Source organism: Phodopus roborovskii, unplaced genomic scaffold (genome assembly GCF_943737965.1).
Source record: "Phodopus roborovskii unplaced genomic scaffold, PHOROB, whole genome shotgun sequence".
In the NCBI taxonomy this organism is placed as follows: Eukaryota; Metazoa; Chordata; class Mammalia; order Rodentia; family Cricetidae; genus Phodopus; species Phodopus roborovskii.
Window position 1 is genome coordinate 2,280,761 of NW_026126616.1, and position 21,389 is coordinate 2,302,149.

The following is a 21,389-nucleotide window of genomic DNA, read 5'->3' on the forward strand; positions in this document are numbered from 1 at the left end:
GATACAGACGTTTATACCGGTGTTTCTATAATCAACCCTAATTGGAAAGATCATTCTCACCTGATAATAGGATAAAGAAAAGGCAATGTAACCGTGTAGATAGTGCATTTTACCTCTCGTGGGGAGAAAAGAACCACTGGCGTCCACACTGGGAACGAAACTCCAATATGTATGTTAAGCATGTGTCAGGATGTTCCCTGACCTGACACTTTTGAAAGAAGAAAATGTGCTAGTTCTCAGGATCCCAGTGTAGTAGGAAGGACCGAGTATTGCGGGCATAAGGAAATGGTGGTGGGTGCCAGAATCTCCACAGTTGTGGAGTGCTTACATGGCCCAAATGCATAGGCATGCGCACGACATGGTTGTATTTAACCATCCTTTGTGTTAGTCTGCTTGCTGTGACAGGAGGCTGGGGGCTTTATAAAGAGAGATTTCTCTAGCTCTCAGTTCAGGAAGCTCAGGAGCATGGCACCAGCATCTGTTTGGCTCTGGAGAAATGATATGACAAGGATGGGGACACATTGGAGGGTGAGGATGAGGTGACCCCTTTCCTGAAACTCTTACAAATGTTCTGTCATCGCCAGCTGCATGCCAGGAGCGCTCTCTCTCTCTCTCTCTCTCTCTCTCTCACACACACACACTCACACACACACACACACACACACACACACACACACACGTGCTAAGCATCCCTCTGCAGTCCTCACCTCCTGGCACGCCTCTCTAATGATGTCCTCTTTAACACTTTTCTACTCTTTCTTTTTATTTCTTAAAGAGGGGGGGTGCGCCTGGGCTGTGGTGGTGGCACACACCTTTAACCCAAGTACTCTGGAGACAGAGACACAGATCGCTTGAGTGCAAAGCCAGCCTGATCTACAGAGCAAGTTCCAGGGCAGCCAGGGAGCCGACTGCACAGAGAAACTGTGTTTGGGGCGACGGTGGAGGAGCTGGCTCTTACTGAGATTGTGAGTTCAGGTCCCAGTGCCTGTGCCAGGAGCCGTGTAGACTTCACAGCTGGCAGGGAAATTCCCATCAGCCTGATTTTTGGTGACCAGTGCAGGGCCAGGACTTCTGGAATCTGGTCCAGGCCGCTTGACTTCGGCCATATTTAAGCACAGCCCAGTTTTGGAAAAACAAAACAAAACCATATTCAGATAACAATGAACTCAGTGTTGTGGGCACAGCTGTTGACTTAGGAATGGTGTTGGTAAGCGTTAGGACTAGCCCCGCTCTGAGATGGCACAGCAGTAACTGGGCTGTAAGGTACAGTGGCATCTCTCACAAAGATGAGTTTTATGCCGAGAAGTAATGTTCATGTTTTTTTGGGTGTGTGTGTGTGTCTGGGATAAACAAACAATATTCTGGGGGATACAAGGGTAGCCAGGCCCAACAGGTAGCAAAGGATTACCAGGTTGTAAACTACACTCCCCTCAGCATCCCAGGAGAACAACTGTGCACCTCGCTCCATGGAAGAGATAAACTACATGCTTAACCTACTTGGTTTCTCTGGTGCTTATTTGAGAAAAAAAAATCAGTATGACAATTGATATGAATACCTTCTGTATCTAATGGTGCCTTAAGGACATCAAGCTGTGTACTTTTACCCCTGTGCTGCTCCTATTCATGTGGGAGTTTGTTACACTAGCTGGGTCTTTGCACACTCCAAATGCATCCTGGGAATACACTGAAAATCAGCTCTTATTTTCACCCTCTGCTCCATTTTCAAGCACAAAAGGCACGCCTCGGGGCAAGTTCATGCCTGGATAGAGTTGCCTCAGCAATCTGCTAACCCAGAAATAAATCCACATCACTCTCCTGTGCAAAATCGCCTGGGGATTCTCACTGTCTTCATAATACGGTACACATTACTGGCAATAGACAAAGCTCTCTGAAGTTCCTGTCCCAATTGCCATTTGTCAGAATTCTGTGTTCCCCCATTCAGGAACCCTTGCCATTCATTCTTTGCCTGGAACTTCCCAGGGGTCTCCTGTAACCCTCCCCCACTTTCTTGGCCAGCTCCCAAGACGACACTCCTGAGATTCAGCTAAAGATTTCCCCTAGGGACAGGGAGATGGATCCAGTCCTGCGTTTAGATCCCAGCACTCAGGAAGCAGAAGCAGGTGGATCTTTGTGAGTTTGAGTGCAGTCTGGTCTACAGAGCAAGTTCCAGGACAGGCTCCAAAGTTACAGAGAAACCCTGTCTTGAAGAAGAAGAAAGAAAAGAAAAGTTGGACCTTGTGAAATGCACCCGAGACATGAGGATCCCTGGGACTAATTGACTACCAGCTTAGCTGAATCAGTCAGCTCCAGGTTTGGTGAAAGGACCTATCTCAAATAAGAACTCGGAGAGTAACTGAGGACACCTGGCATTGACATTTGACCTTCTCATGGGCACACACACACACACACGTATACCTGCACACATACATATGTGCACACTAGTAGACAGAGTTTTCCTGTCTCACAGCCACTCTCATATAAACACAGTGAGGCTTGTACTAATTATAAATGCTTGGCCAATAGCTCAGTCTTATTACTAACTAGCTCTTGCATTTTAAGTCAGCCCATATCTCTGCCACATAGTGGTATCTTCCTTAATATGGCATGTCCATCTCCTGCTCACTCTGTGGCTGCCTGACAACTCCTGACTCCAGCTTCCTTTTTCCCAGTATACTGGGTGTCCCATGTATATCCTGCTTAGCTACCAGACAGTCAGCTCTTTTATTAAACCAACCAGAGGACACCATATATCACACACACGCACACACGCACGCATGCACACAAACACACAGGCACACATATCCTGTCTCCTACCCACTACCTTGGGGCAATGTTTTCCCCTTTCAGTACCTCACTGTGCCCACCTATCCCAGTGCAGAGTCACTGATGTGTCACTTGGATGTCTTTCCTCCCTCCCAACTCATGAATTTCCTGAGGACAGGAACCACTCTCTCTCTGCATCTGGCAGTACAGGGGCTCCTAAGAGAAACGAGCACAGAGAACAACATTCGAGAGAGACAGACTGAAGAATTGTGGGTCCGTCTGTAAGAGACTGTCCTGACTGATAATTGGTGTGGGAAGGCCCAGCCCACCGTGGGCAGCACCATCCCCAGCCAGTAAGTAGCTTTCCTCCGAGGTCTCTGCTTCCCTTCCTGCTCTGACTTCCCTCAGTGACCTGGGACCACAAGCCAAACAAACCCTCCCCCAAGTTGTTTCTGGTCATGGTGCTTGTCACGACCCATCTGCTTCCTGGTGACTACTGGATTTCAAGCTATGTAGCCATACTTTTTTGCTTCAGTTTCTTCATCTGTGAATTCGAGCTATGGGTGCCTATTTCTGAGAGTCTGTGTAGTCAAACGCAGTCATGCGCGTGAAATATGTGGCGTGGACCAACATTCCATTAAAACGTTTCCAGTTATTTTTCCTTCCCCCCTGAGCTTCCCAGGGCAGACTGTTTCTTGTGGTCTGGCACATCTGGCACATCTGGCCCATGGAGTGGAGAGTCTCAGGTGTTAGTGGGCCCACGAATCACTAGAGAGCCTGTTAGGATGCAGCTTCCTGAGCCCATGATTCTGACTCAGTAGATGTGCAGTGAGAACCCAGAACTCACATTTGAAATGCATCTTCCTGTGGTCAATACTCAGGCTGCACTCGGGGAAATGAAGGCAAGAAATATCTTAAGTCCAGCTTTCTAGAATCCCGTGAATTCACAAGCACACTCGGATTCCTGAAATCCGAGTATTTCCCAGTGTTAAAACTCACCTTGGGCTGGGGATGTAGCTCTATAACAGAGTGAAAGCTTCAGGAAGAAGGCTCTGGGTTCAGTTCACAGCACTGTAGAGAGGGATAGGGTGGGAGAGACACCCACCAAGCTCAGAAGGTGTTTAATGACTGTAATATTCTCAGTGACAACATGGCTGCTTTCAACACTCTTTCTCAGCTGATTTAGAATTGAACTCCAACTAGCTAGATGCATTGAAGGATGAGGCCTCTTGGCTTTTATGTGCTTTGAGATTTTTCATGACCACCACACTTTTGTTGGTAATGCTGGTTGTTAAACCAAAGGTCTTGCACATGCTGAACAAGCACTCCGGCAAAGGACTATAGCCTGGCCCCCTCTGCGTGTTTTGAAAGCAGTGTTTCATATGTCTTAAAATATCTGGCATTAGGGGCTGGAGAGATGGTTCAGAGGCTAAGAGCATTGACTGCTCATCCAGAGGACCCAGGTTCAATCCCCAGCACCCACATGGCAGCTTGAAACTGTCTGTAACTCAAGTTTCAGGGGCTCCAACACCTTCACACAGACATACATGCAGGCAAAATACCAATGTACATAAAATAAAAATAAATAAAAAATTTAAAAATAATTGGCATTAGTAATTGTGTGAGAAGTTGAAAATTTTGTAAGATGTCTAACAGGAAGATTCTATTTCAGCCCTAATTATAAGATATAGAAATAAAATATTTATAGAGCACCTTTGTTTTCTAGGTGTGTGTGTATGTGTGTGAGTGTGTGTGTAAATGTGAGTGAGTGTGTGTATGTGTGAGTGTGTGTGTGAGTGTGTGTGTGTGTCTGTGTGTGTGTGTGTGTGTGTCTGTGTGTGTGTGTCTGTGTGTGTGTTCCCTCAGGGGTCAGAGGAGGGTTGGATCCCTGGAGCGGAAGTTACAGGTGGTTGTGAGCCACCTAACATGGGAGCAGGGTCTTCTGGCAGATGAGCAAGTGCTCTTAACTACCAAGCTCTCCAGTACCCATCTACCTTGTTTTTGAGACAGGGTCCCTCATGGCCCAAAGTTTGCTTACTGGCTGGCCTGGTGGGCTAGCAAGCTCTGGCAATCCACCTGTCTGTTTCCTCAGCACTGAAATATCCATGCATGCCCCCATATCCAACTTTTTCTTTCACTTTAAACATTATTGAGCATTTCATGCATGAGTACTGTGTTTATAACATCCCCCCCCAACTTCTCCCAATTAGCATCGTTACATACATACAGGTATGTGTGTAAGACCGTCTGAGTCCATTTAGCATTGCCCGAATGTGTCTGTGGTTAGGGCTGGTCATTTGGGATTTGAGGTGCAGGGATGCATTGTGGATGTATCAGTTGGGGTGGGGCACCCCATGATCAGTTCTGCGTTTTAACCAATCAGATGGATTTCTATAATTATCTCCATCTCCTACCAAAAGGAAACACTTCTCTCCTGAGGGGTGACATTAAGATTTAGGATGCAGTTGGGATTTTGCCAGTTTAGTAGAGTGGTAGTGCCATGTTCTTTTCTAACATCTATGACCTCACTAGCCATGGGCAGTCGGCTTGGTTTATATTTCCAGGCATAAATCCCTTCCTATTTAGAGGGTCTTAGTCCTTAAGTCCAATTAAGTTGCCGTTGGTTTCACAAAGATGTAAGTTGCCACTATTGTGCCTTTAGGGCTATCTTGACATAATGGTCCTTGTGGTTATGGGTGTCACGGATGGGTAGGGCTACTGATTCCTTTCCTCACTTGGCAGTTTGCATAGCACCTTCCAGTACTGTGAAAGTGAGTCCTCAGGGAAGAGGCTTTCCAGTCAAATCCAGTTTGATTTCTCTGAATCCTACAACTGAAGGGCACGGTATTTTTAGCAATAAAGTCTTCCATTCAGCTTCTAAGGGTAACAGTAGTAGTATTGTTTTGGGAGTGTCTTAGACTCCCCTGACCAAAAAATTGAAAGGAGGTCCCTCATGCCTGAAGCTGTGGTTTCTGTTAGAGAGTCTAGTTTGGGGGAGCATTGTTACTCCAAGTGGCACAGCTGGGCTGCAAGTCACTACGTAGCCCAGGCTGGTCTTCTACTAGGAACCCTCCTGCCATCAGAGATACAAGACCTCCACTTTGTTTTGGAGGTCTAGGAACTTCTGGTAGCCCTTGAGTCATCTTATCGTACTAGTTTTCCAAGACCTGTCACCCAGTGTTTTCTGTCCACAATGTCAGCTGTCACTGTTACTACATTCTTTCACAGGTTTATTTCAAAAACAAGCTGAAATTGGCAGTTATTGGCCAGAGCCTCTTCGGACAGGAAGTCTATAGCCGCCTCCAGAAAGAGGGCCACCGCGTAGTGGGGGTGTTCACAGTTCCAGACAAGGATGGGAAGGCTGACCCACTAGGTGAGTGTGTCTTGGAGCACTGGGGTCAAACATCCTCAAGGCTGGTTAGAGACCGAAGCTGCTTCTGTGGCACTGCATGTGACCTCTATTGTTCCATCGTCAAGTCAAGGCTTTCATATCTACGGTCCAAGGTGGCTGCCTCAGCTCCAGCCAAGGCTGTGTTCCAGCAAACAAACAGGGATAGGCAAGAGCTGGGAAGATGGCCGAGTCGGTAAAAGGCTTACCACACAGACCCGAGGACCCGAGTTCACATTCCCAGCACTCACACAGAAGCTGGTGCCTTGGTCTTGTCTGTTGCCACAGCATTGTGGGGTGGAGGTAGAGACATGGGAATCCTTGGACTCACTGGCCAGATAACCTAGCCAGTTGGTAAGCTCCTGGTTCAATAAAAAGATTCTCAGAAAACAAGATGAAGAAGGATCAAGGAAGACACTTGACCTGTGGCCTCCACACACACAGGTGCACACATGGACATACACACTCACATGAGCATGTACATACACCACATACATACACCATGCCAAAAAAAAAAAAAAACCAAGAAGTGGAGAATGAACCCATTATCAAACACATAATCCAGAAATGGCGCATATCACTTCCATTCACACCCGGATCGGCCATGGTAAAAGCAATTTAAGGAAGAAAGGATTTATTTGGCTCCCATTTCAGGTTAGTGTCCATCACTGTGGGGAGGTCAAGGGAGCAAGGACTGAAGCAGCTCATCAGGTCACATCCACTCAAGCATGAGTGAGAGTAATGAATGAACGATTCGTGCTAGCGCTCAGCTAGCTTTCCTCACTCACACAGCTCAAGACCCCCAGCCTAGGGAATGGCACCACCCATCTTAGACCAAGGCGATCAAGGTAACCCCCCACAGATCAGCCTAATCAAACAGTCTTTCACCGTGACTCTGCCCAGGTGACTCTAGACTGTGCCAAGATGACAAGGCTGACCATCGCCGCTAGGAGATTCCACTGCTGGAGGAGGAGGGCAGACAGCTAGCAGTCTCTTCTATGAACATGGAGGTTTGGGATTACAAATATGATTATCAGACTCATTTCAAGATACATCTGGGAAAGGGGCATTCCCCTGGTACCTTGTCCCAGAGTCAGGATCTTGTTCCATTGGCCATGATGGTTTGGACTCATGTTGTAACTCAGAAGAAGAAGATAAAGACAACCTAACTTATGTACAACATGGCTTTGACACAGTGCGCCATGCTTAGCAGCATGTGCTCTAAAATCAGGGGACTGGTGATGGATTCTGCCACTCGCCAGCATTGTGACTCTGTGCAAATCACTTGGCTTACTAACCTCCGGTTCAGTGGCCCCTGCCTCACATGGCTATGGTGAGAACTCATGGGGGGAAACGTACGTAAAGTTCTGTGCAAGACACCTTGGGTCAGACACTTTCAGGACTTAACAAGGCATCTGAGTTGAGGCTTTGTCCTGGAGACTTCATCTCATCCTTTATGATTGTGATAAGTGGGGAGAGAAGACACAGGCAAAACCTCCTGCCATGGCTCCTAGAAAAATAGCCTAGGATGGATGGATATATAGGGTCGACACACATACACACACAACATATACACACCATACACACACACACACCAAATGAATAAAAAAGAAATGAAAGTCCTTTTAAAAAAGAAACTTCCGTCAACATCTGAAAACTCACCACCTTTTGAACTCAAATACATTGTGCTTTCAACACATAGATGTCTAATGTCCCTCAAGAAAGAAAGATGGTGAACCTCACACAATAACAAACAGCATCAAACTCTAGTCACAATCTGAGTTATCCTCCATGATGTTTAACCTGTAAAAGTTTGGTGAAATTGTGATGTTACTGTGTGTTAATATAAGAACGTGGCCTGGAGGTGGGGGGGGGGAGCAGGAGGGGAAGAGGGAAGGGGATCTAGGATTTGAATGTAAAAAATTAATAAAAATGTTATTTTTAAAAAAGACCATGGCCTTGTTAAAAAGGACAATCTCTATTTTTTTGTGCTCAGCTCTGGCTGCAGGGAAAGATGGAATCCCTGTGTTCAAGTTCCCTAGATGGAGAGTCAAGGGTAAAACCATCAAGGAGGTGGCAGAAGCCTACCAGTCAGTGGGCGCCGAGCTCAATGTGCTTCCCTTCTGCACACAGTTCATCCCCATGGATGTCATTGACAGCCCAAAACACGGTTCCATCATCTACCATCCATCCCTCCTACCCAGGCACAGAGGAGCTTCTGCCATCAACTGGTGAGACTTGTAACAGCAGGGGTGATGGCTCTGTTTCCACGGTCCATGGAAATAGACTGGTTTTCTGTTTTGTTTTTTGTTTGTTTGTTTTTTTTTTTGTTTTTGTTTTTTTTTCCTGCAGATACTAGATGTGCTTGGCTCCGTGAGGAAGGTGCTTGTTGTGCATGCATGGGGACCTGAATTCAGATCCCTAGCACCCACATAAAGCCAGCCACGGAGGCTTTCATCTGTAACCCCTGCTAGGTGGGGAGGACACAGGTGGCTCCCCAGAGCTCATTGATTAGCCAACCTGACTGAGTCAATGGGCTCCAGGTTCTGAGAGAAACCTTGACTTTATGGAGGGGGGAACAACTGAGGAAGATTATTGATGTCCATCTCTAGCCTTTGCATATGTATACTGCTCATGCGCACATCCACAGAAACACATGCATACAACACGTGCGCACGCGCACACACACACTCACACACACACCTAGCATGCTTGTAGGGTGCTAATAGGTTGCTTAAACTGTGTGAATTCCTCTGAGGTCTGGAGACACTGCATGAAGTAGGACCAGACTCCCCCAGGGTTGGCCTCTGCTTATTAATCCCAGTGGCTGTAACGGGTCACACAGCTTCTGAGGTCAGCAACTGCGGGCGCTGCCTTCTGCGAGCTCTGATAACTCGAGCTTGGCTTTAAGCTTCTCCGGGCTTCACCCCCTCTACTTTAACAAGACTACATCTCTATTTGGTAGGATCAACCATGGTTTTAAGTCACAACTGTTTTTTCTACAGGACTCTGATCTCGGGAGATAAGCAAGCTGGGTTTTCTGTTTTCTGGGCAGATGATGGTTTAGACACAGGACCCATCCTTCTTCAGAGATCATGTGACGTCCAACCCAATGACACAGTGGATGCACTCTATAACCGGTTCCTTTTTCCTGAGGGAATCAAGGCCATGGTCAGTATATTTACACCATCAGCATCCGTTTAGGAAACCTTTAACATTGGAGGGCTGGTTTTCTTTCATCAAGAATTTGCCAAGCCAGGCAGGCATGGCTGCATGTGCTTGTGACCCTCGGTGGTTCATGCTTGGAATGCCAATTGGAGCTTGAGACTCTGTGGTGCTAACTACTGCCTCCTCCTCCTCCTCCTGGGGAAAAAAAAAAGACTAGACAAGACAACAGGCAATGTTCCATCTTTTTAAATCTCCAACCCTGTTCATAATGGCTAATTATAAGGAGGTATAAAGAATCTTTAAAATTTTTTCCCTGTGTAACAGACTTCCTTTAAAGGTATTTTTACTTATTCTATATAACAGAGTTAGATATGATTATTTATTTATTTATTCGGATGTGCTCAGAGGAAGAAATACTCTGAGCATACATCTATACCATGAAATAAAATAGTTTGTCTGTAAAAATTATTCAAAGATTTAGCAAGTAAGTTCTATTTGGTTGTTGTCTATCCACCTACCAGAATTTGGTAGAAAAGGTAGCAAGGTCCTATGAAGTAGTCATCATTTATGTGAGAGAAGAGTGAGACCCTTGTTTATGTCACTTAATGGCCAATGCAGAGGGGTCTTGGCGTTGGAGAGACCTATCTGCAAGTTCCTGTGCTACCACTTACAGAGGACGCTTTATGGCCTGACAACAGCCAGCCCCTCAGCCTCTTTGGCCTTGTTTCCTTCCTGTGTAGAATGTGGGAAACACTGTCCGGCTTTGAGGAGTAATCTCAAAGTTAAATGATATCATTTGTGTGAAGCACCTAGCACACAGTGTATGTTTAAAACTGATAATTATAATCAAAATAGCGCACAGGCATGCGTGGATTTCCCAGGGGGTGTGGCAGGAAAGAGAAGGCAGACACATCCCAAAGCAGTGACGTCACGGATGGCCAGCATTGCTGTGATGAACTCGACAGCCATCCCCTCCTGCCTTCCCATCGTTGTGGGTTGAACTTGAGGCCTTTGCGTATGCGAAGCATGAGCTTTGCCACTGAACCGCACTTCAGCCCAACAAGAATTCATGCTTGAGTGCAGGCTTGATATTGACAGTGGGCACACCTAAGTGTAAATCCTGCCAGCCACATCAAACCTCTTGTTGTTGCGAAATGACACTGTAATCTACAACGTTCGCACTCAAAAGATGTGCAATTGAGTTACCAAAAAGAGAAAGAAAAAAAATTTAACCCAGTATGGTGGCGCACACCTTTAATCCCAGCACTCGGGAGGCAGAGGCAGGCAGATCTCTGTGAGTTCGAGGCCAGCCTGGTCTATAGAGCTAGTTCCAGGACAGGCTCCAAAGCAATACAGAGGAACCCTGTCTTGAAAAACAAAACAAAACAGGAATGTGGTATGCACATTCAGGATACATGTGATGCCTCCAAGGGATAACTTACATACAGTAGCTGTGTGTGTGCTTGGCATGGGTGTCACAGCCTGACTTTCTGAGCAGAGTTATGAGCAGTGTGTCTGTGGACATGGACTTCCATTACGCAGGCCATGCCTTTGTGGATCAGTGAGCTGTGACACCAGTGATGGTTTTGGCTTTAGGTAGAAGCCGTTCAACTCATAGCTGATGGAAAAGCTCCTCGAATCCCCCAGTCAGAAGAGGGGGCATCATATGAAGGGATCCAGAAGAAGGAGAATGCTGAGGTACTTGCATCAATAATGCACAGCCAAGTCATGACCCTCTCCCTTTGAGTAGTTCCCAGTATACCATCCCCTGACCCAGAGGTAGCCCCTCCAAGCCAGCTGGCCCTATGTGTCCCCACACCTGTCCCTGATGGAGAGAAAGGTTACTGCCACCTTTAGGCCTTGCAGCCTTTCTTTGTGCTCACCTAGATTTCTTGGGACCAGCCTGCTGAAGTTTTGCATAACTGGATTCGAGGTCATGATAAGGTCCCTGGAGCCTGGGCAGAGATAAATGGACAGGTATGCTCTCAAGGGTATGCGTCTTTCCCATACAAGCCCCCCCCCCGCCGTGTGTGTGTGTGTGTGTGTGTGTGTGTGTGTGTGTGTGTGTGTGTGTGTGTACTATGGGCATTTAAACCCAAGGCCTTCCACAAGCCACAAAAGCACTGTGACATCGAGCTACACTTTTGGTCCCATCTTACTAAGTTGCCCAGGCTAACTTTAAATTTCTGATCCTCCTTTAAAGTGCAGCTCTGGGGAGACAGAGACAGACAGACTTCTGGGAGTTTGAGGCTAGCCTGGTCTATATAGTAAGTTCCAGGCCAGCCAGATGTACACAATGAGACTGTGTCTGGGAAGAAAGAAAAAGAGAGGAAGTTGGGGGGGGGGGAGGAGGAAGGAAGAAAGACCAAATGAGTTAATACATTCCCATTCATGAAAATACATAGTCCCTGATACATATTCAATAAATATTAACTATTACAGCTTAATAAATGACAGTCAGTATTCATAGAAATGATCTTTTTTTCTTTTTAAAAACTGTCCTTTGCTCCTGGTCCCTATCCTTTTCTAGTCTTGCTTTCTTGAACTTATCCACAGAACAGCCTGCACCGTTCACCCCTCATCGCCCTGCACTGGAAGAGTCTGCATGCTCAGGTGTACAGTGACTGCCTAGCATATATGAGCCCTTGAGCTCAGTCCTGTCTTAGTCAGGGTTCCTACTGCCATGATCAACAAAACAAAACAAAAAACAAACAACAACTGAGCACAAGGAGCCTGGGAAGGAAAGGGTTTATTTCATCTTACGCTTCCAGGTCAGACTCTGTCACAAGGGAAGCCAGGGCAGGAACCTGGAGGCCGGAGCTGAAGCAGAGGCCATGGAGGGTGCTGCTTACTGGCTTGCTTTTCATGGCTTGCTTAGCGTGCATTTTTTCTTACAACCCAGAACAACCTGCCCAGGGGTGTCATGGTCCCCAGTGAGCCGGGCCCTCCCATATCGATCATTAATTAAGAAAATGCCCCATAGACATGCCTGCGTGCCAGTCTATCTTCTCAGATAACTCTAGCTTGTGTCAAGTTAACAAACAAACAAAAGCAGCCAGGACAAGTCCCCAGCAATGTATGTCACCCCCTCCCTGTGCTGCCATTACACACACACACACACACACACACACACACACACACACACACCTGGCAGCAGCTTTACCTCCTGAGTTTACAGGGGTTGATCTCTTTCTTAGATGGTGACTTTCTATGGTTCATCATTATTGACTAGTTCTGTGCCTGCTGGAGAACCACTGGACATTAGCGGTTCCAAGAAGCCTGGTCTTGTTACCAAAAACGGACTTGTTCTTTTTGGTAATGATGGAAAAGCAGTGAGTATACAAAGCCTCTTTTTTGTCTTCCTTCTATAACCACAGCTAGTAGGGAATAGCTCCTCCAGCTTTCACTGGGGGAAGGGAGGGTCATGGTGTGTGTGTGTTCTGCTTCCCTGGAGATGAGAGGCATTTGTATGCCAAGGACAAGGTTCCTCAGGAAGGCCCCATGGACCCTCACAGTGAGTGAGACCCCAGGGCACCTGGAAACTGAGTAGGAGGAGGGAGAGGTGGACCTCTGCTCATCCACCTGCTGGTTTGGGAAGGATGGTTTTTCCCTGCCGTGTCTCTCTAGTTCCAAGTAAGAGTGTAAAAGGGCATTTGTAGTTTGCAGACCTGTCCCCACTGTTAAGGATAAATGAATGCTAATGTTACCATGTTTCAGTGCCAGCTGCTTCTAGGTCATTTTTGTTTGTTTTAGTTTTGGTTTGGAAGACAGGATATCTCCGTGTAGCCTTGACTGCCCTCGAACTCGCTCTGTAGACCAAGTCGGCCTCAGATTCACAGAGATCAGCTGCCTGCCTCTGCCTCCTGAGTGCTGGGATTAAAGGCGTGCACCACCATCTGGCCGCTGTTAAGTCTCAAACCAGCTCTGTTATTTGACTACCTGGGCGACACTAGACAAATCACTGAGCCAGCAGTTCCACAAGAGTTAAGCAGACACAGGAATGCCCATCTCCATCGGGATTTCTCAGCTCAAATAAGATTCCAGCACATGCATCCACAGTGTACCAGAGCGAGTGCCTGTATGCTGACAGCGTCAGAACATTCATAGTGTCCTTTGGTCCAAGCATCTGTAACCCAAATGCAGGTTTTCCCTGGGTGTGTTTTGAGGTGCATGTGCCCAGACTTGACTCTGTCCTTTTTTCCGCCGCTACTGAGATGTCATTCCAGTCCTTTTAGACATAGGGGAATAGTTAAAACACCATATGTCTATATTCTCCAAACCAGCTGGTCTCTATATCACCTAACACCTCAGACCCCTCCTCCCAACGGCCTCACTGGTGGATGGTTCAAGTCCTCAGCTTTTCCCCTGCTTTCTTGTAGCTGGTGGTGAGAAATCTGCAGTTTGAGGATGGGAAGATGATCCCCGCCTCCCAGTACTTCTCATCGGGTGAGACATCAGTGCTAGAACTTACAGCTGAGGAGATGAAGGAGGCAGAGACCATCAAGGTGAACACGTGATGCCCCTAATGGGAATCTTACCTTGGGAAACAGATACCTATTTGTAGCTGGTGTAGTTAGGAGTGTGACTTTATCTCCTCTTTCTGTATAAGTTGCAGTTAGGAAACCAACTCAGATATTGATATGCTCAGACACAGTATACAGAAATTTATTTTTCGGCTCAGAGGTTAGTAGCACTGGCTGCTCTTCCAGAGGTCCTGAGTTCAATTCCCAGCAACCACATGGTGGCTCACAACCATCTGTAATGAGATCTGGTGCCCTCTTCTGACCTGCAGGCATACATGTAGACAGAACATTGTACATAATAAATAAATACATCTTTAAAAAATTTATTTTTCAGTTCAGGTTGGCTTGGAGGGCTTGGGTGAAGTTGGAACATGAAGGACAAAGGTAGAACAATTCAGAAACCCAGGCTGGAGGTCATTTTTATTTTAGCCAGAGGGACAAAACCTCGCATATAATTGAATGTCATTTTTCATGGGACTAGACTGGTGGGGTGAGACACTCCGGTCACCTCCTGTAATGGTCATTGGACATTTGTGATGGAAGGAGATGATGGGCAACCCTCCACGTTGTGTCTTAGGGTGAAGGGCAAGGAGGTCTATGCTTGGGATTCCACACAGCCCTTTTTCATAAATGTGGCCCTTTCTGTGCAGGTCATCTGGGCTCGAATTTTAAGCAACGTCCCTGTGATCGAAGACTCTACAGACTTCTTTAAATCTGGAGCAAGCTCAATGGATGTTGTGAGGTAAAGCCACCACTACACACACACACACACACACACATAAACCACACACACACACACACCATACATATACACACACACACCACACACACACCATACCACACACACACACCACACATATACACACACACACACACCACACACACACAGACCACACACAAACCACACATACACACACCACACACACAGACCACACATACACACACACGCGCACACAAACACAAACCACACACAAACCACACATACACACACACCACACACACACACAGACCACACATACACACACACACCACACACAGACCACACATACACACACACACACACACCACACACAAACCACACACACACAGACCACACATACACACACACCACACACACAAACCACACACACACCATACATATACATACACACACCACACACGCACGCGCGTGCTTTTCCCTGGGAACTTGTTTGTCATAGCTCCCTCTTCTTCATGTTTTTCACTGTTTCCATGGTCACACTGCTTATTCATGTTACTAACTAGGCTGATTTCACATCCTTTAATGTTTCTAATTGTTACCTTAAATATATATTATTTTTATGTATATATGTATTGTGTGTGTGAGAGAGAGAGAGGGAGAGAGAGAGAGAGAATGCCAGTGTCAGTGTGTGCAGGTACCCACAGAGTCCAGAAGAAAGCAATGGATGCCCTGAAGCTGGAATTATGAATGGTTCAAATAGGTGTGGGAACCAAATTCTGCAAGAGTATGAGCCCTTCATGGCTGAGCCAGTCTCCACGGCTGGAGCAGTACATTTTACACCTCACCTGCCCATGTTCCAACACAATCATTTCTCACCCTCTCTACTCCCTAACAACTCCCTTTTATTCATGGTGTAGCCAAAAATATTAACTTCAAGAGCATATGACATCATCAAAATCGAGAGGTTTGGGCCCCTAAATTACAGTTTCTTAGCAATAATCCATGAAGTCCCAGAAAATTCTGATTAGCTTAATAAAGGTTCCAATGCTGTAGTTCTTGTTAACTATTGCTGACAAGAGGCCTGCAGGAATCACCCATTTCCTGTTGTTTATTATTATGAGTCATTTATTATCGCCTTTATAAACATCATGTGTTTGTGTTGGTGTGCCTGGGCAATCCCATGTGAAAGTTGGAGGAACGCCGGGGGAGCCCTTTCTTGCCTTCTACCATGTGGGATCTTGTGGTCAAACTCGGGTTTATCCACTTTATCTTGCTAGCCCCATTGCTATTAATAATTTACAGGGTGCCTCAGCTTCTCCAGAGAATAAATTCCTAGAGCGCTGCGAGCGGCGTGTTTTCCACAGCTGGTATACCTTCCCCGGGTAAGAAAGGTCGACTGGCAGTAACAATTTGTGGAGAAGTCGAGGACTGAAGGGGACTTGTGACTGTCTAGTACCCAAGTTACACGTGTAATACAAACAAATTACTATGGTAGACAGGCTACAGACAATATTCTCCATTACATCCAGCTCTCATGATCTTTCCAGTTAGCAAGCTGCCTTTTCCGAGTTCATCCGAAAGTTGCAGACTTATGTGCTCTTACCTATCTATCTTCCCCTTAGTTTATCTTGTTTGTAGTTGTGGGTAGAGTTAAAGCCACAAAACTGTTCTCAAGGCTGATTTTAAGTTTTCTCATGCCAGGTCACATTTTAAATTTACTTTTCTTTTATGACTGTGTATGCCTGCTTGTCTGACCTGCATCACGTGTAAGCAGTGCCCACAGAGGCCAGAAGGGGCGTCAGATCCCCCCTGGAACTAGAGTTACAGGTGGTCGTGACCTGCCCTATATGGGTGATGGGAACAGAATCCAGGTCCTCTCTAAGAACAGGAAGTGTGCCTCTCCAGGCTGACCCACATCTTAGCATCTTCCATAGTTGCCATCACAGACAATCCTGTGTGATGAGAACAGGGGTCACTCCCAAATCTCTTACCAACGCTAGTGAACAGGTCATGGAACTCTTTTAAAAAATGGACATAATGTGAGCTGGTTCTCACTTTAAGGCTGGTGGAAGAGATCAGACAGAAATGTGGTGGGCTTCAACTGCAGAATGAAGATGTCTACATGGCCACCAAGTTTGAGGATTTCATCCAAAAGGTTGTGCGGAAACTGAGAGGCGAGGACCGAGAGGTGGAGCTGGTGGTGGATTATGTAAGTTTGTCATTGACGTTCAACTTCAATCTCTTTCAGTTCACTGCTACAGAGGACATGCATTGATGGCTTTCAAGATTAGTGTGACTGAGACACAATCCAGGTGTCATAAAACTTTCCTTAGTTGAATTTGCCATTCATTTATTTTTAGACCATTCACAAATTTTACAATCACCATCATCATTATGTTATTTTAGAATATTTCTCACCACTCCACCTGCTCTATATCCAGGCCCTCAGAATCCACTTGTCTCTTTTCTGTGTCTATGGATTTGGGCGGCACGTGGCCTTTTGTGTCTATTCTCTTTCACCTGTCATGTGTTCAAGGTTGACCCTTATAGCAATTATTGCCACTTTGCCTCTCCTCCTGGCCAGCTAATACTCCACCATGTATAGGTAGACTTCTTTTTTAATGCACTCATCGGATGGTGTGTTTAGATCATTTTACTTTGGAGGATGTTACTACCACACCAATGTAAGCCGTCAGGTATGTTTTCACATGAACACACATCTTCTCTTCTCTCGGGTATAATGCTGAGAGTGGCGTGGATGACTCATACTATAACTCTGTGCTTAATCTCTTGAGGAATCGCCACAGGCAGTCACGTGACTGTATGACCCCACTGCCAGTGTAATGGGAGGCGTATCTTCTCCATGCCCCACTCAAGCTCTCTCTTGTCTCCTTCTTCTGCTGTCTTGGCACGTGTGTGTAAAGCGTATGGTTCTGGTTTTGTACTCACTAATGAACAATGGCATTAAGCATCTTTTTGAGTGTTTGCTATGCACTTGTCTATTTCTGTTTGGGAAAAATGTTCATTCAAATCCTTTGTCCACGTTAAAAAAAATTGGTTATCTTGACTTTTTAAGAGTCAAAGTCCTATGTCTATTCTGGACACTAAATCCGTATCAGATATGGATTTGTGAATATTTTCTTTACTTTTGAGCTATAGATGGTGTGTATGTGTTTTCACTTTCTTGGTAACAGCATCCTTTGACACATAAAAGACTTTTTTTTTCCCAAGACAGGTCTCACTATGTGGCTCTGGGTGTCCTAAGAACTCACTATGTAGACTAGGCTGGCCTCGAACTCACAGAGATCCATCTGCCTCTGCCTCTGCCTCCTGAGTTCAGGGACTAAATACACACACCACTAAGAGTTTTGTGAAACTCTTTGTCACTGCACTGTTTAGGTTGTCTGGTGTCTCTTCTACTGTCTTCTCTGATGTAAGGACTGTCTGGAACCCTTTCTTATCCTGTATTGTTTCTTTTACTACTTCTTTAGTTACTTCCTCACAATAAGCATTTTTGCTTAGTCTAGTTCAGATCAGTATCAACTGAATACCAGTAGTACAGGAAACCCTTGCTGCCACACAGCTCTGTTATATACCTCTAACTTGGACCTGGGCTATTATTTTCCAGGTGAATTCCATCTGGATTTGTCAAAACCTCCACCACAGCTTTCTAATGATTGCTTTATACAACTGTCTCTTTCTTGTTTTGTTTTTTAAAATGTGTGTCTGTGAGGTTCGGGGTGTGTGTGTGTGTGTGTGTGTGTGTGTGTGTGTGTACATGAATGTGGGTGTCCATGGAGGCCACAAGAGTGTGTCAGAGCCCCCTGGAGCTGGGGTTACAAGCAGCTGCATCATGAGGGTGCTGAGGACTGAACCTGGTTCTCTGATGAGTAGCAAGTGCTCTTAACTGCTACACTGTCTCCTCAGAGGCAGATAGCAACTGTTTTTAAAAACCAGGTAGAAAGTTTTTTTTTTCTTTAATGTTTTCACACAGAATTCTTTATTTACTTAAGGTGTCACCTTAAGCAATCTATTTCTTTATGTGCATTCAAGAGTTATACATGAGAGAGAGAGGGAGGGAGGGAAGGAGGGAGAGAGAGAGAGAGAGGGAGAGAGAGAGCGCAGTGTTGAGGAAAGGATGCTGGGTGACCCCAGTGCTTATTCCTTTGAGCAGGGTCGCTCCCTGAGGCTGGGGCTTGCACTGGGGCTCCCATTTCCTTGGCTAGGCTGGAAGCCACAAACCCCAGTCACTGTCTTGTCTCCACGCCCCTCAGAGCTTGGGTTTTGTGTGCATGCATGGTTTTCCTGGCCTGTCACATGGATGGTAGGATCGCTGAGCCACCTTGCTAGCCTCTTCTTTACGTGGGTTCATGATGCTGTTTGATGCCCTTTCACCCCAGCCCAGGGGGCTACTCCGTTATCACTGAACTCCGCCCGTTCGGGATGCTACACTTCTTTTGGAAGGATGTGCTAGCAGCAGGAGGCAGACACCATTCTGCCCACTTTATTGATGAAAATCCGGAGATTGGTGGAAGCAGGCATAGCAGTTTCTGTCTCTGCTTGTTACCTAGCAGCAGAGAGAACGATAAGGCAGCTCGTGCATAACAGAGTGAGCGCAAGGGAAGAGACCTGGAGATGGACCCAGATAAAAGGAAATGCCTTGGTAAAGAATTTTCCAAGAATGAAAGTGGTTCACTGGTGTTGAGTCTGCTGCTAGATGGCGCTGTCCACGGGCATTTGAGGCGCTTTTCTTGCCTCTGATGAAGACCATCTGAGCCAGAGCAGAGCTGCCACCCAGAGCATCCCACCATGCCTGCCTGTGACATCCCTCCGAGCTGGACTCTTTCCACATTAGTGAATGTTACCCCCCTCCTTTCTTACTCCTTTTTTAAGTTATTTTATGGGCTTTAAATTTTCTTTTAAAATTTGTTTATGTGTATGAGTATTTTGCCTGTATGTATGTCTGTGCACCATGTGTGTGTCTGGCTCCCTCAGAGGTCAGTAGAGGACATAGATGCCCTGGAACTTGAATTACAGAAAGTTTGTGTGATAGGTGGGTACTGGGAACCGAACCTGGGTCCTCTGCAAGAACAAGTGCTCTTAACCAATGAGCATCTCTCCAGCCCCTGTGAATGTTTCTTTATGGCCATCTGCTATCAAGTTGATAAGCACAGAAACACACTGACTTTATTCTCAGGTCTCAAAGGAGGTCAATGAAATGACCGTGAAAATGCCGTATCAGTGTTTCATTAACGGACAGTTTGTGGATGCTGAAGATGGGGAGACTTACGACACTGTCAACCCCACGGATGGATCTGTGAGTAATGACAGCCGCAATGACCAGCAGCCATGAGTTTTTTGGCTCACAAGGCTGTGCACCAGACAGGCTGAGCTTGACTCAAGCTTTGCCTGCAAGCTTCTCAAATACACTTCATGCATTTCTCTTACCCATTCAGCTCTGATACAGACTATTGTGAACCACAGTAACTTCTGAAAAAGCGGACTGGGTACAATGAATTTAGAATGCTGTGCCCGTATACAGAAGATCTCTCTGTACACATCTCCATGAGGGAGGGGGACACTTCAGACTCTGGGAGCTCACGGCAAGCACTCCCATTTCCTTGGGGAAGAATTGTACCGTTGTTCTTCCAGAATGAGATGAGGCATAAGATGGACCAAGATCAGGTTTAGTTTCCACGTTCAAACTATGTCATTTTTTTTCCCCACGTGGATTAGTTTTGTCATGGATTTTCCCCCATTTTATAAGTTACACCCTACTTTTACTAGTAGTGGAATATTAATTCCAAGAGCCACATTAGTATATCCCTTAGGAGACCTATTTTTAGGAAAAGGTGAAAGATTTATACAATCTGAAGAGAAGCCAGAGTATGAGGAGACCTATTTTTGCTTGCCTTGAGACAGACAATATGCAGAGTGTCCTTCGCTTCTTCAGCGGATGTTGACAAAGCTGTGGCTGCAGCCAAGGATGCCTTTGAAAATGGTGAATGGGGAAGGATGAATGCCAGAGAAAGAGGAAGACTGATGTACAGGTCTGTTTTCTGGAGAAACAACTGTGTTACTTCTGGATATTGGTTAATATTGCCAAGACTAAAAATTCCCATAAAACATTCTATGTTGAATGCACCCATACTTAAGTCATACAAAATCCCAAGTTCTTGATGTTTGGATTACTGTTTGTTTAGTCAGAAGTCATCAAGGACTATGTAGAATGTGGGGGATGCCATGGAACACCCACAAAGACTAAGAAAAGGCAAGGCTGGAGGCAGAGGAAGCTAGTAATTCCCCCAGGTCTGAAGGGATAGACCAAGAGGTGGTACCTGAAACCTGGCAAGATCCTCAGAGGTGGAAGAGTGTTCTAGAATTTTTTTCACTCTGTCATTGCAAAAGAGCACTCTAGAGTTCTCACTCTATAGCTGCAGAAGAGCGCTCTAGAGCCCTCTGTAGTTGTAGAAGAGCACTCTAGAGCCCTCTATAGTTGCAGAAGAGTGTTCTAGAGCCCTCTGTAGTTGTAGAAGAGTGCTCTAGAGCCCTCTGTAGTTGCAGAAGACTGTTCTAGAGCCCTCCGTAGTTGCAGAAGACTGTTCTAGAGCCCTCTGTAGTTGCAGACTATTCTAGAGCCCTCAGTAGTTGTAGAAGAGCACTCTAGAGCCCTCTATAGTTGCAGAAGAGTGTTCTAGAGCCCTCTGTAGTTGTAGAAGAGTGCTCTAGAGCCCTCTGTAGTTGCAGAAGACTGTTCTAGAGCCCTCCGTAGTTGCAGAAGACTGTTCTAGAGCCCTCTGTAGTTGCAGACTATTCTAGAGCCCTCAGTAGTTGTAGAAGAGCACTC

General features: G+C 46.1%; 1 protein-coding gene across 1 annotated transcript in view; it reads left to right on the plus strand.

Moving 5' to 3' along the window:
* Positions 1-5,440: 5,440 nt before the first annotated feature.
* The window catches only part of Aldh1l2 (aldehyde dehydrogenase 1 family member L2), a 30,879-nt gene continuing 14,930 nt past the window's right edge, over positions 5,441-21,389 (plus strand). The window contains exons 1-12 of the mRNA XM_051206224.1: positions 5,441-5,472; positions 5,964-6,136; positions 8,148-8,382; positions 9,157-9,322; positions 10,916-11,017; positions 11,207-11,296; positions 12,517-12,651; positions 13,699-13,824; positions 14,493-14,584; positions 16,604-16,751; positions 19,740-19,859; positions 20,465-20,592. Coding sequence (XP_051062181.1) covers positions 5,441-5,472; positions 5,964-6,136; positions 8,148-8,382; positions 9,157-9,322; positions 10,916-11,017; positions 11,207-11,296; positions 12,517-12,651; positions 13,699-13,824; positions 14,493-14,584; positions 16,604-16,751; positions 19,740-19,859; positions 20,465-20,592 — 1,547 coding nt within the window. The remainder of the gene's footprint in view (positions 5,473-5,963; positions 6,137-8,147; positions 8,383-9,156; positions 9,323-10,915; positions 11,018-11,206; positions 11,297-12,516; positions 12,652-13,698; positions 13,825-14,492; positions 14,585-16,603; positions 16,752-19,739; positions 19,860-20,464; positions 20,593-21,389) is intronic.